Here is a 15,904-nt window from a genome sequence, read left to right as displayed (position 1 = left end):
TCATTCAAAATCTTTACCACTTAGGTAAAAGTACAGTAGTGTAATCAGTACTCATTATGCAGAAAAATTGCCCATGTGGGTGATATATTATTATTTTTATTATTATATATTACATAATTTGATTTTAATCAGATGAATCAATATATATTTTACTGCACATGTACTGTTTTAATTCAATCTATATCAATTAATTGTATTTTATAAGCTTAACATGTTTTTTTATACTCAAATATAATACATTACACTACTATAAGGTGCCTTGAATCTGTGCTTGAATACATAACTGTAAATGTACTTTTACCAATGATACATTTATTATTTAAAGTAACTCTGATTTAACTTTAGTTTTGCATTACTCATTTCCAAAACATGATGTGTTTGGCTTCAGTTTAGTTATATTTTTTTAAAGATGGTAAAAAAAAAAAGTCTCATACATGCTGCAACACTATAACTGTATGTGCTAAACATTTTTGTGGTTGAATTTAAACACTAAAGTACGGTATGGGTGGAATTACTGGAAGAAAACAACCAATTTCATTTAATTAAAACACAAATGACTTGTCACCTGTCACATAAAACCTGAAAAGAAAGAATAAATTATGGAAAGTCTTAGTGTGGGATGCCAGACAAATTAATCTTCTTATAATAGGATCTATAAAAATCTGTCCCCCTGAAAATGTGCCATGCTTGTCAACTTTTCTCTGTGGTTTTTCTCCACATGGAGGCACTCTTGTTCTCTGCATGACACCTCCATAGACTCAAACGAGGGGGAAAAAAAAGATAGGTAACTAATAGAAAGACTTGAGCCCATTACATCTGCAAAGTCACGATAAGTTTCGACCGCAAGCCTCTGATATCTAATCTGTTAATGTTGCGTTGTGTCGTTTGTGGCTGTTTGGTACAACAGCAGGTCTCTGAGCTCACTTGTAAGGCAAAGACCTATTAGTCTGTGAACGTTTGTCAGCGGTCACTTTCTTTCCTACCACGAGGGAGGGAAAGAGAGACACGGGATATCGCTGAGGCTGGTGTCTCCGTCTTTCGGGTCCGGATTATGATCGCTCTATTCAGTCTCTTTTGACTTGTTTTTACATCAAGTTGGGAAAGTGTGGAAACTGCGTCGCTGCAGCATCGTTGAGACCCGAATCAGTGAGCCTGAAAGTACGTGCTGTGAATCCTGACCACAGCTTGGAGTGATTTTTTTTTTTTTTTTTTTTTTTTTTTTTGAACTGAACTAGAGCATCGTCTAATCGAATTACTTCAGCCATTACTCATTTACCTCCTCTAACTTGAAGCCAGTTTGGGTGTTTTTTTGCATTTATTGATTGAGAACAGAATAGACTCGCCAAGTTATTTATTTATTTACTTTTTTTTTTTTTTTTGGACAAATAGTCGAAATGGCGTCACTGTATCAGAGATTCACCGGCAAGATCAACACAAACAAATCCTTCCCTAACCCTCCAGAGGCGAGCCATCTCCTCGGGCAAGGTGTCGAGGGGGAGAGGGCGGTGGAGAACCAGCGACCCCGGCTTCAGCATCAGTACCGTCGGCACTCCGAGGACGAGGATGTAAGAAACTTACCCTGTCATCACATTTGCTTGTCCGATTAGTTAACGCTGAACCAATGTGCTTTAATACACAGTCACTGACTTTGAAATGACAAGATATATTAATCGCAGAGCCAATAAAAGAATGACTGTACTTAATGCCCTTTGCAGTTAATTACAACTCCCCCTTTTAAAGGTAAAGTTGTCAAACTTGTGCGTCATTGTCTCAATTGGCTGGCTTGTCTGTCAATGAATGACGCGTCGGTTACGTCTATCTCTAAAGGAATATACGCTCAGTGGCGCTGTCTGGTCACTTAATAAATCTAACAAATGTTAGGTCACGTCAGCATTTTAACTACATACTGCTGTTACTTTATAATCGTCTGCTAGTTAAGCATTTTGCTGTTTTAATCCGAGTCTGCCTTGAAATTAGATTCGTCAGTGGAATTAATGCTGTCATACAAAATTCTCACGAGGATCTATTAATCATATTCATCCTTTGTGGGGGTTTTTTCCCACCAAACATGCTCAATACGTGTTCGCTATCAGTAGAAATCCCCATCTTGCATGTTTACCCTCGATGTTGTGTTACCAAATTGCAACGTAAACTGTACAGCACAAGTGAATATGACTCAGACTCTGCGTTTGTTTACCCCAGATGATCTATTTTTGGAGGGATTTTAGTACATTTCAACGGGGTCACCTTGGCTCTTTATAGTGGCGGTGTTACAGTCCTTGTTTGGCTGTTGGAAGCATCTGCCTGAGCCTGAAACGTTGCCAAATGCTCAGGTGGAACGAGATGACTCACGGCGCTGTCCGTGGTGCTGAAACACAGACTGACTGGCGTTACCCGCTGTTGTCTCTGTCCATGGTGCTGAAACACTAACTCAGGAAAGTAGCTTTCAGTACGGGGCTGTGTTTATTTGTCTGTTTACCTCAGCCATATAAAATACTATAAAATACTATATATGTTGTTTTTATTGAGAATGCATTTGCATCATTGGATGTCTTATTTATCATCAACTGCTGTAATTACTATCCATACTTGACCTTGAAATAATAAGTTTCTATCTTCAAACTGAGTGGTTTTTGAGAAATTGTGTTTCAAAGCTTTCACATTCTAGATAGCAAAACTGATATAGGCTACAGGAAAGTTCTTTTATTACGATTTCATAGATCAGGTGGATAGATGCTACTGTACCTCTGTCTGCTGTTGTCAGCACTCTCCTGGTGTCTTTTCTGCTCCCAAATAAGCTTCTCTTTTTCCTTGATCAGCTTGTGTCATCACTGTTAGTGTCTGAGTATATGGTCATTGTGTCTCCTGCAGTATACTGATTATAAACAGAAATGAACCCAGTTAGGAGTGCAGTAAGTTCTCAGATTCCTGTGATGTTTTGGCTTTATTGCTTTCATCTTTGAGGTAGCCACAGTAACTTTTAGTTATTACTAATAACTATTATAATAACTATTAACACTTGCAGTAGTATGAGCTGTGAGATTATCATTAGCAAACTAGCTGCATGGTAGCTATTGCATTGATTGGTGCAACTGGCTTCCATGCCAGGTTGGTAGAACCTGAAATAGAAGGATATACAACCTTCTCTTTTTGTAAATTTGACCATTAATTCGTAAAAGTCTAAATAAACTGAACATTTGACAAAAAAGTCAGAGAGCACCTCAGAACCTCAGAATTCAGAATGCTTTCATGTTTAAAGTGCCTTCTTTCCAAATATCTTTGTGTCTGAAGTAGCTGGTGCAGTACAGTAAGGTGCAGGAGGTAAAACAGTGGTTGAGGTTTGCATGAATATAACATGAAGTTGATTTATTGACCGTTGGTCCTGTCTTTGTGTTTGTTGGTGCAGTGAACTCCAACATGATCTGAAATCAATACCAACAGTGATGTATGGTCCCTATTCATCAACCTGAGTGCGTGACGGGAGATACTGCATACAGGAAGAGCTTTATCAGATACAAAGAGTTTTTGTGCAGTGATTATGTTTGCAGAATGAAAGCTCTGCTCCATTGTTCCACTGGTGTTTGTTACATACTCTATCTGTTTAATATACAGTATACACACTTATATATGTGCAGGGCAGACAGGTGAAGGATCCAAGTGCAGACTCAAGAGGCAGATAAGTTTAATGAGGGGTTTTAATACTCAGACTCAGCCTTACAGGTCTCATCAGGAACAGGAACAGACAAGGTTGACTAGAACGCAAATGTCCGTGGAAGCAACAACGACGGACTGGCAGAGAACAAAGGAAATGTACCGTTATAAGTAGTGTGTCTGATGGGGGAAAGAGTTGCAGGTGAGGAGTGTGCCAGGTATCTGAAGGGCTGATGAGAAGTGGGAACAGGTGTGTAGATGGGGAAAGGAGGGAAAGTTCGAGGGCATCTGGTGCTTAAGGATGGCAGGTATGGGGAGTGAGAGGAAAGAACATGGCCTTGGAAAATGAGCAGGGACTGGAAACAGAGACATAGAGCAATGCAGAGGGCTGGGGATGAGAGAGTGTGCCTGCAGAGAGGGACTGAGGAGCAGATTATATAATAATAATATAATAATATACTGTATTTATATAGCACCCTTATCCTATCCTGTACTAGTACTGGCAAGGGCTCTGTTTTTAATGTCAATCCAAGCTTTGGAGTCTATCCAGCTGTGTGGCCTTAATGAGTGTGTCTGGTGGAGGTGACATTTACATCATGCTGTGTGGATGAGAACTGGAGCCCACTGGGATGAAGAGCTCATCCATGACACAGCCTCCCCACAGGGCCACCACACAGGCGTGCTCTGCCACTTCAAAACTTTATCCACCCTTTTTTCCTCAGCTGCTACTCCCTCCTTACACAGCACTTCTCTGTCTCACATGACAATTTTATGCCAAAACTATATTCCCTAAGAATGGCATTGTTTTATCTAATTTTGGAACAAAAGCCGCATTTCACTGGAACATGTTTTCTGTTATCATACTGTGTCACTGATTGATGCTTGCTTGTGAAGTTCATTACACCTTTTGTACTCACTGTAAGTCTCTCTGGAAGTGTCAGTTAAACCCCTTAATTGTTACCTCCATGGTCACAACACCTCCTTTTGTTTCTAACACTCCCCCACCCCAACCCCCCATCTCCCTGCTGCCTTTCACTCTCTGCTGTGTTAGTTTCCCTCCGATCATATTTCCAACTTTTACATTTAGTTTAAGGTTGAATCCAGGAGCAGATAGAGTGTGGGGAGCAGCTGGGGGTTTACTGTCCGGCTAAAGGATACGTTCTTATTGATGGACACCTTCACTGTGCCAGGGATCGAATGAGTGACCTTTTTAGTTGCAGAACTACTCGGATAGCCCGAAGCCAAGTTCTTCATGCCAAAATCGGCTATTCCCATACTGAGCCAGTGGTGGAGGAAGTATTCACATCCATTACTTAAGCAACAGTACAAACACATCAATGTAAAAATACTCTATTATAGGTACAAGTAATGTATTCAAAGTCTTACTTAACTGAAAGTTCTATTAGCAACATGTACTTAAAGTATCAAAAGTTGAAGTAGTTCAGCACAGAAATGTCCCCTGTCTTACTGATATACAGTATTGTTAATATAGTAATAAACTTAAAATATACTTAACTTATTTATTTGACATTTATTTATATTTATATGACTATTAGATTGTAAGTACAGATGCATCAATGCATAAGCATATTTTTGCTGTTGTAGTTGCTTGAGGTGGATCTTAAATCTTTTATACACAGTTGGTTAGTTTAATCCAGTTTTTGGGCCCTTTCCAAAGGGTCAGAAGATACATCTTGGGGGTCATGAGACAGGGTACTGGGCTTAGAAAGAAGAAACTTCTGCTACACAAGTTTGTATTCATTTTTGACTGTTTTTTTTTTTCCTTTTTTGTAACATTGGATAATGCTACATCTTTGAGCCTCAAACAGTGATTTAAATGAAACCATTTCAGAAGTCGAGAGGTGATATCACTGTTAGGGGAAACCACTAACAACTCAGACATCTGAAATATGACAAGGGGCCCCAGTTAGACACTGCTATTTTGTAAGGGATCACTAATAAAAAAGGTTAGGACTACTGGTTGAATCTTTGACAATATGTTGTATTTTATAAAAGTATTACATGATTTTTATCTAAAAAGTAACTTGTAACTATACCTGTTAGATAAAGGAAGTGTAAAAAGTACAATATTTCCCTCTGAAATCTATAAGAGTAGAAGCATAAAGTGAAGTACAAGGACCTCAGGGCTGCACTTAAGTACTTGAATAAATGTAATTAGTTACTTAGCCACTGTGCATAGATATACATATATACATACATAATGTTAGCTTATACCCTCTAGGACACCTGTTTCCTGTTGCATGCTACAGGCTCCAGCCCTTCCATTAGTCTTGATAAGAATACATGGGAGTAAAAGATTAAAGGGGAGATGGATTGAAATATATATATGGTCAATATATAACACATATAAGTATGGATTAATTACAGAAATCAAACTCTGTCATGCTTCTATTGTGATAAAGGCAGCCGAAGTGATGCTGCAGCAATGAATTAACACCATCAGAGGCACTGAACTACAATATTATGATATTAGATTAGTTTAAACTCTCAGTCATATGATAGGTTACTGCTCAGTGTTTGTTCTGAGAATGAGGAATCCAGACAGAGGAATTAGTCTCCCTCAAACAGACAATGCATTTAAAACAACCCATTATCGCTTTTGTTTGGCATGAGCTTGACTTATTCTCCATTGCGGGCTAAATCCTTCTCTGTCAATACATTTGATAGTGATCTTAGTCTGAAATCCTCTCTGATGATGATTCCCCGGCTGGTGAAACAACTCATTACAATCTAATCAAACATGTTTTTTTGTCAAAGCTTTCACTCTGAAAGTCTATGTTATCTGCATCTTCTCTGGGTGTTCAATTATGATTGTTGGAGTTAGTTCCACTGACATCTTATCTGTTGACTTTCACAGTTCAGTAGAAATTTGAGGAGTTTAGCATCCGATATTGTGTAGCTTTTCACCCTCCTTTGGTCCAGTCCAAATCTATCTAGATAGTGATATTATGTAAAGCCTTTTGGTTCCTACTTGAGCCTTTGCTTTCCCCGGCAGCTTAATTTTAAAGCGTAAAGTCCGTGCAGTCTCACATTTCAGCCTCATTAGTTTGATATCCTCTCCAATGGCATTTACACCAGTGAGAAGATGGTGAAAAAGCAGAAATGGCTCTTTACTTCCACTATCAAAGGTTTGTCCCTGTGGTGTAATTTTGTTTTTCTCTGCAGACGCTATTACAAGAGTAAACATCTCTTTTTCTTCTGTCTCTGTCTAGTATGATCAGCACAATTGTAATGAGACTCAGGAGATATCTGGCTAGAAATACTAAGATTCAGACAGAGAGGTGAAAGTGTTTTTGTGTGTGTGTGTGTGTGTGTGTGGTTTGAGTCACGTATTCCCATAGTTCTCCTCTTTACACTTTCCCAACTCATCTCACTTATTCTGCTGTCTAATGGCTTTACGCCTCCACTTTGCATTAAGAAGGATGAGGGGGGAAAAAAAGATAAATCCACAGCCACACATTAATACACACTCCCTTTCTCCTTTTTTGCTTTATCTCTCTGTCAAACACACACACACAGATGCACACACAGACAAAAAGATATTTTTTCTGTGTATGGATTATGAGACAATGGAGCCCTGAAATGCCCTTTTAATAAGCTGGCCAATATCAGATTTGGGTTTTATGATAACACAAATGATAATGATGAAGAGCGATGAAAATAAAACAGTAAAAATACAATATATAGTCGAATATTATGCTTTTATATCCTTTTTCACTGCGTCAGCAGATATAGAGGTTATTTTGGGGTATAATAGGGCTCTGAATAAGTCATGGGAATCTTTTTTTTTTTCCCCCTCACTCAGCAGATAAAATTCATTGTTTCATTCATTATACTGCCCTGTTTTTAATTTGTATGTGTGTCTTTATTATTCTAAAAAGCTAGCACAGTGATGGCTCTGTTTTATTGGCACTGTCATTAACACAATGCAACCCCCCCCCTGAGGCCATTACTTTCATTCAGAGATTATGGTCCTTTTTTATCACCACACACACACTAGTATGTGTGTAGTACTAGTACTGGAGTTAATGTATGTTTAACTTATTTTGTTCTGTTTCGGTTGCCAACACTAATATACTCGCATACTTATGTCTTTTAAATGTAGTTGATAATCACAAACCCTATTATACTGAGTAGCATTAATTGAATCTACTCGCCTGTATATATTCATTGTCTGTTAGTTTGTTTGGTTTCGTTTAGTTTAACATGTAAGATGCTCTATTTATTTTTTCATTCTGTTTCAGTTGTTTTACATTAACCTTAAGCCCTCTGCAACATATCCTCTCTCACTGTTTACTGTCAGATCTAATCATTTTAGTTTGCATTGGCTCCAGTGCACCATTGGCTATGAGAGCATTGCAACATAACAATATTACAGAGTAGTTGTGTGAGTAAACATACTGTCCAGGGATGCACACAACTGTCATGGTACTGTATACAACTGACAACAGCACAAATCACTAATATATCAATATTGAGATGAGTACTTAGTGTTGTATCATCCACTTAATAATGTCACCTTTGATTTTAAGTTACACAATTTGAAGTTATCATGCAAACAAGCTAACTTGCTCATGCCCTGATCACCATCTTACTCTGGTTTTGAGAGACCCTGATCAGAGTATCTCCCAGGAGCAGCCCAGATTCTGACACATAGAAAGTAAATATTATATTTCATAAAAGTGTATAAATATTTAATACAGAGATATTAGCAGAGGTTGTCTTTGTTATAGACAAAGTGGCCCACCTCTTCTATAAACACCAGGAAACCTTGCAGTTTCCACAACATTGTGAGTACATTTGGAAACACAGGGAGGTCATGTATTTGTAGTACCAGAGAGAGCAAACATTGTCATAGATTTGAACACCTTCTATGCGTGGACTTTTCTGCCTGTAGTTGTGACACAAGAGGCAGACGGCGGTGCTCTTCAATGTGTTAACTAGATTAAGTTAATACTTCATGTAAGCAGCTTAATTTATATGAGGTTAACAGCCAGGTGAATGCATGCATACTATGGTAACCACTGACTGTCTTCTATTCCCAGTAAACTTGTCTTAATTAGTTTGTAATAATGAACTGCTACTTGTCTAATTCTGCTGTGATTACAGAAACCATGTTTGCCAAGTTTTGCTTTTTTTTTGTGTCGATTAGTGAATAGTAAGTGAGTGATCAATATAGGCACTTGAAGGATAGAGTTATCACTCTACACACTTGATTCAGGGTGGCATCTGGAGCCCTGTTTGATGATGTGAGTCAGTATCTTGCAGTATCTCCTTACAAAGAAAGAAAGAAGACTGGATGAGAGCCAAGGGAATCACCGGCAATAGAGACTTGTCCAATCAGAAAACAGCAAATTGAACTGTTTCCTCTCGTTTAACAACAATAACAGAATTCATCCTTCACCTGGTTACTGTCATACTGTAAATCTTCAGTGACAAGCCCTTTTGACCCCCAGCTCTGTTTCCTCATCCAGCTAATTTCCCCTACATCAACAAATCCTCAAACACTTCATGTTGATCAAACATGACAGGCTCATATGTGCACCATTTTCCCCAGTGATTAATTATGCAGCCAGCGGGGCGTAAAACAGCGGTATGGTTTATTTATCATCAGGAAGCTCTTACTAACCAAATCAGGTACACATTAAGGAGGGGTGAAACTGTACATCGCTAAGCTGGCATACTCATGCTGGGACCAATCGCAGCTGGCAGACGGAGGTCACGTGATTAGATGGAACATAGTTTGGAGTTGATTTTAATGTGTTTCGTGTCAAAGTTGTTCTATATATATATATGTATGCACATTTACAGGCATGTGTCTGGAAATATCTATAATGTATAGCAGAGTACAAAAATAGTTTTGTGATGATTGCAGCAGCATTTGGAGAACATTACGCGGACAGATGAAAAGTAATGAAATGTAGAGAATTTGCCAAAATATCCCTCATATTCTCTCTGCTTTCTCTTTAAATCTGTCCAGCAGCGATTAAACATGCACAGAGGGAGGGTTAGCAACATGAGATAATCCTGTGCCGCTCACTGAAGGGATTTACTAAATAATGGCAGTTCAGAATCAATTTTGTCCTTTCCAAAGGCTATCAAACATAAGAAATTGCTGAATCAGAGAAACATTTCTCCTGTCTTCCGTATCTCTGTTAGACTTTTGTCATGTCTCTTGCAACTCGTGTTTTGCAGAAATGGGGAAACAAATGCTCAGTAAATAGAAGATAGGCTATAGATAACTCCGGAAAAAGGCTATTCATCAATACCAAGGTGGCATCATGTGTCTGACTGTTGACGTCTGCAACTCTCCAACTGGTGTTGTATTCCTCTTTGTGTTGCCGCTGCTTGTCTGGCAGCTCACTGACGATAACAGATGGTGGGCATTAATAACTTCATCTCAGCGTAAAATGAATTCATATCCGGCCTCTTCACAGGGCATTTTCACCGTAGGGAGAGGTAGGCTACAGAGGAGGAGGAGGACGGGGAGGCAGTCACCAAAAATGCTCCTCCACTGGGTTTTAAGCAAAGCTCTTCCTCCTCTTCCTATCCATCTCTCTGACACATGCACATAGCTGTACACTAATGCACACAAAAACACACAAGCACAGGCTTTAAGAGCTGCGCGCTGCGTTTTATGGGTCAGAAAACCAGAGTGCTGATTTAGTCATTATTTATGACCGGACGCAGTATTTCTAAGATTAGGGAGGAAACAGCAGAGAGGCAAATAACTCTGAAACATTCCTACTGGTAAACAACAAGCATGTGATTTACATGCAACTCTGTGAATCGCTGATCAAACTCATCTCAATGTATAGATTACAGTTATCAGATGTGTCTTGGTATGGCTTATTGTGGTATTTGCTAAAAATCCTCCTATGGGGAGTCAAGTCAGCCTCTTTATGAGTTTGCAAAATTGGGCCAAAATTTAATTCTGCAGGCGTGTTTACCTCTGCAGGTGTGGTTTGGTCTTTAGATGTGTATTGATGTGTTTTTCTTTGAGAACTTATATTGATATAGAAATCTGTTTCATGTGATTTGACACAAAGTGAGAGCGTATTGCAGGGAATCAAAGGTGATTTTTCAAAGCATACTGAGAAACCAAAATAGACTTCTTACAGCCCTCTAAATGTTGAAAACACCCTTTGGATTGAATCTTAATGGCTCACTTGCATATGAAATGTAACATTTTCTAATGGGTTTGTTTGCATCTGTCATTATCTCTGTTACAGTTGAGCATTATGCATCCCAGTAGGTTTGAGGACAAAAAAAAAAGCATCACTTGAAGTTTCCCCGGTGCACCACTAGAGGCTGTCCTGTTCCTGTCTCAGAGTTTGGCGTATCGTTTTTAAGGTGCAAGTGAGAAGGCTGAAACACATTGTACTGAAAGGAGGCAGGGTGTGCAGGGACTGAAGGCCAGTCATACAAAGTGAGGTTAAATCAATGATACAGGGATGAGGGATGATGAAAGGAAAGTACAGAGACAGTGGGACAAAGGTAGGAAGGGACAGCGGTAGACGAAATAAAGCATTTTGCCTTGAAGGCACAGGGGCCACCGGAGAAAGACGCTTGATCAAAACCAGAGGGAGATAATTGAATAGTATATTATATAATAAAGGATGAACAGTGTATCTAAAGGACAATAAAGGGAGGATGTGACCCAGCCTGCTCAGACTGGAGGATCACAGCAGAGGCCTGATCTTTGCAACTGGATGAAGGGAACTACGTCACCTGATTCTCTGCCTCATGGTGCCTCAGTCAATTGGAAGAAGCAGTATAATAACACCAGCAGGGTTTCACACTGGGGTCACCCCCTCCTAATAATGTAACTATACTGCAGTAGTTATCTATAGGTGCTTAGTAGTCTTTTTTACTCTGCATTCAATCATGGGATGTATTTATGTACAGGATTTGAGTGTGTCCTTCAACATTATAGTGTCTGTTGAATCTTTCACTGTTTGTGTAGTTTTTTGGGAAATAGTTTAGTCAGAAATAGTTGTTTAGTTCAGTAGCTACAGTTATTAATTTTGTCAAGTCAAAGTCCTACTTGCAGCGAGAGTATCATCTGTAAAATACCAGCATTTGTTTATCAGCGCCTTGAGAGAAGCTTATATCTCCCCAACTTTTAGCAGAAACAGACACCCAGAAATCGATCATTGAAGTAGCAGAGATGATTTCTCTTTCTAGTTTCAACAGGCTAAAATGTACATCAAATATCTAATAGTGTCAACCTGAGAGTTATTTTAACACCGTGAGATTGATTTAAACACCTGTTCCAGAGCCATATCCGCTGTATGTGTCTAAAAACAACACTCTATTTAACACATATTGACTGAAAATAACATCAAAAACATGAAAACATACCAGCGGTAGACAATGTACTTTGTGTATTTGAAGCCTGAACTTTAATAGTGAAATTATATTATCCCAACAATGTCACTTGTCCCCTTGTAATTTTACCGTGTATATGTTAATCCGGGTGGCACGGTGGTGCAGTGGTTAAGTCGCCTCACAGCAAGAGAGTTTGAACCCACCAGCCAGCTGGGGCCTTCCTGTGGGGAGCTTGCAAGTTCTCTCTGGCTTCCTCTGATAGACCAAAAACATGCATGTGAGGTTAACTGGTGACTGTAATTTGCTATATTGCAGCAAGCTAAAGCTTCTACGGCTGACTGGTATTTAGGTGAGTAGCTGTTGTAATAGATACACCTCCTTACATGTAAGTTACCAATGAATGTGAGTGTGAATGGTTGTCTGTATACTGTATGTCAACCCTGTGATTGACGGGTGACCTGCCCAGGGTGTATCCCCGCCTCCCACCCAATGTCAGCTGAAATTGGTTCCAGCACCTACATGACCCTCTAGAGGATAAACGGTAAAGAAAATGGATGGATGGAGAGGTAACTTACATGTAAGGAGGCGTATCACTATTAAAATAGCTACTCACCTAAATACCTGTCAGTAGCAGAAGCTTTAGCTTGCTGCTATATTGCAGATTTGATACAGTGTGTTGTGTCCTGGTTGCACAACCTATTGAGATGCCTCACAGAAATGAATATTTCCAGATACTGTATCTACACTACAGCTTCTGAAACAAATATTAATAGTTGCAAAATTTGCTAATGTACTCTGCAGTTTCACCTATTAAACTAATTGCTTTTGCCGTGCCATCATTGCTCTCATGTTGCGCCCTCTACCCACACGTTCTGTACAACTAACAGCTAATAACAAAAGCTTTTGTGGGAGTTGTTTAAACTTATTCTGCAAAATGTAGAAAACTTATTGGCATTTGAGGAAGATGAAGCAAGTAGGTGGACAGTGATCACAGTAAAAAACCTTTGCAATGCATTTTAGATTCACTTACACAGTTTTCATCAGACCACTTATCTTTCAGGACGTCTTCCTGCAACATGATTCCATAACAGCTGCAGATCTAGTGTACCGTCCTTCCTCGAGTCTAGACGGTATCTGTGGAGATGGAGATGATAAAATATTTGCAGAATATGATGTACAGGCTTTAAATATGTGGGATGGTAATAGCATTGTTATTGATTTTTATCATTAATAATGCTCATAGTCGTCAATGCATTCTGTTGAGCACTGAAGCAAACTGATCAGAATTCCACAAGACACACTGTAGAGGGCAGAGTTTCCTTGCAGGTAATGACTGGTGACAGGTACAGAGGTTTACACAACAGCACACAACAATCCACAACTGAACAAAGCATGTCTCGATGCTGTTATTTCTGCACTTTTCAGAGAACAAAAAACACTTTTCTGTTGTCTCTTCCAAACTTTGCTTTTTCAGGTGGATCCAGTCTGCCAGGCGTTGGCTGAAACGCTTTCAACCACCCCGCCTTCAAAAATCTCATGGTGGGGGGGGAGAGGGTTGGCTTTGACACGTTCTTTGATGTTGAAATGGAGAAGGGCTGCAGTTTACCTCTCAGTTCAGAGGTAGGTTAGGAATAGGAAATAGCGTGTCTCTGATTGTCAGGCTGCTCTGCGTCGACGAACATGGCAGTTCTGTATTCATCTGTGATGGAGAGGAGTGCGATTGTGCATTATTAATGCAGGGCGTCTGAAGAAACAAAATGTTGAGGATCGTATACAGACAGCGAAGGATTTTGATTGTCACTGATGAGGCCACATGCTTGTGGTGCATGTGTGAGGGGAAATACAGCTGATATTTTTCCCCCTCATGATCTGAAGTTAATTCAATTTCAGTCATGTATTTTGCCTTTCTTGCTTTAAATCGATCTGTTCATTATCTTTTCCTCTATAGCTACTTGTTCACCAATAGAGATGTTGCTTTCAGCCTCCACATACAGTAACCCTCCCCCAGTTTGCATTGCTATTTTAAGAGCATAATCATTCCTCTCCACCTTTCACTTCTCTTCTATCTATATGTTAGCAATTACACATCATAAACATCACAATTAGACTCATCTGCTCCTCCTAGTTTGTTACCCTTGGTCCTATTGACCAGCAGAGCTTCAAATGTTTCTGATTTTTCCAACCAACAATAACCAATAAACCAACACCCTGGAGGTAAGTGTCCACTTGAGCTCAGAAATAATAACACAAAAACAACATCTCTCCATGTTTTCTTGTTACAGTGGTACACAAATAAAGCTGTACTAACATACAGTGATAGTTAACAGGCCCCATTTTGTTACCTAACAGATCCTTTCAATATTTGTCCTTTGATCCATCACTGATTTAGAGTTTTTTCTGGAGTTCTTCACAAACTCGAATTGCTTTCTTTTCCTTTTCAATGACCTTTTGAGAGCTTCTGAATAGAACCGAGCCCCTGGCCACCACCACCGCCGCCGCCCCTTCCTTCCTCTTCTGATCTATTTCCTTTTTTTTCTCCCCCTTCTCATTGCTCGCCATTTTGACCTGGTGTCCTGTTGAATGGCGTCGGCCCACCGAAGCGTAACATTACATCAGCAACCTTGTCTCCTGTCTCCGACACATTGCTCGGGTCGTGGCTGTGTTGTCCGCGCTTACACATCTTTGTCTTTTCGGCTGAAATGAGTTGCAATGACGTGAATGTCTATGTTTAAACCTTGTTATGCTGGGTGAGGTGAGGCTGGGCAGCTACGTTTCTTCCAGTTAGTGGACACCCAACCATCATCCGGAGGTCTTATTTTGTTTAGTTTGAAAATTAGCATTACAGTTTCTCTTTTGGACCAATCAGCACACTTTTTTTTAATTTTAGTCATGTGTATCAAGGTAAACAGTAAGTCTCTGGAGGTCTAAGTGGTAGATGGACACGTTAAGTCTGATTTTCACACCCGCAGTTAATATTGGCTTTATTTGAATCAGGATCAGGATCTTTTCCTTAACTTAGCCCAACCCCAACCCTACTTTAACCATTACTTTAATCTATTTACTTTATCTTAACTATATCATAACCACACTTTTAGTTCAGTTACCTAACCTTAAACCAAATACTTGTAATATATGTTGCCTAACTCCAACTGTACCTAAACAATACTGTAGTTGCTGTATGCATTTATTGTTGGACTAATGAATGAAAAGCCACTGGCATTTAATATTTAAAAAAAAAAAATGATATGGAACTTTGTAGAATTAGTCTGGGGAGTGGATTGGACAGCATCATCCCTCCAGATTGTGTAAAAATCATTCTGGTAGTTGGCAAGATATATTTAACAGATGATACAACCAAATCCTAATCCCATCTGGCACGGCATACAGCAAGAAGGAAGCACACTCAGTTCTCAGCTGTTTGGGTGGAGTTTGCATGCTTTCTCTTTGTTCGCTGTCCAAAATTTAGACAGTCCATTGGAATGGAGACACCACATACACTTCACTATCTCATGTAAAATAGCTAAATTTTTATTGCCAAACATTTATATACAAATGGGACACAAATAGTGGATTCCCTAAGGCTGGTTTCAAATCTGATTTCTCCAAACACCCTGCTTAGTTACAAACTGGGATGGTTTGAGAAAACATTTTTATGACAAAGCATTGGGTGGATGCAGTTGGATTTCTGTCTGGCTAACAAAGACACATTCATCATGCTAAGTATAATGTACACTGAATAAAATGTAATCGAATTTGGTCTGACATAATGTGATTTAAGCTGAAATTTCCCATGGGTATAAATGTGATATTAGTCAGTCAATCAATCAATCAATCAAATACTCTATTGCAACACAAAGTGCTTAACACAATAAAAATAAAACAATCAATAACACCACTACCA

At 39.3% G+C, this 15,904-nt stretch overlaps 1 protein-coding gene across 6 annotated transcripts in view; it reads left to right on the top strand.

Moving 5' to 3' along the window:
- Window positions 1-15,904, top strand: part of LOC122972910 (dipeptidyl aminopeptidase-like protein 6) — a 199,548-nt gene that overhangs the window by 58,753 nt on the left and 124,891 nt on the right. The window contains exons 1-2 of one of the 6 annotated variants that reach the window (XM_044340330.1): window positions 818-1,158; window positions 1,390-1,565. The exons of 4 other annotated variants lie outside the window; for them this stretch is intronic. In XM_044340330.1, coding sequence (XP_044196265.1) covers window positions 1,395-1,565 — 171 coding nt within the window. In that variant the 5' untranslated portion in view covers window positions 818-1,158; window positions 1,390-1,394. Of the gene's footprint in view, window positions 1-817; window positions 1,566-15,904 lie in introns of those variants that run through there. One more of the 6 variants, XM_044340329.1, reaches the window with a different exon arrangement.

This window comes from Thunnus albacares, chromosome 21, assembly GCF_914725855.1.
Source record: "Thunnus albacares chromosome 21, fThuAlb1.1, whole genome shotgun sequence".
Lineage (NCBI taxonomy): Eukaryota > Metazoa > Chordata > Actinopteri > Scombriformes > Scombridae > Thunnus > Thunnus albacares.
This window is presented reverse-complemented; position numbering and strand designations above follow the sequence as displayed.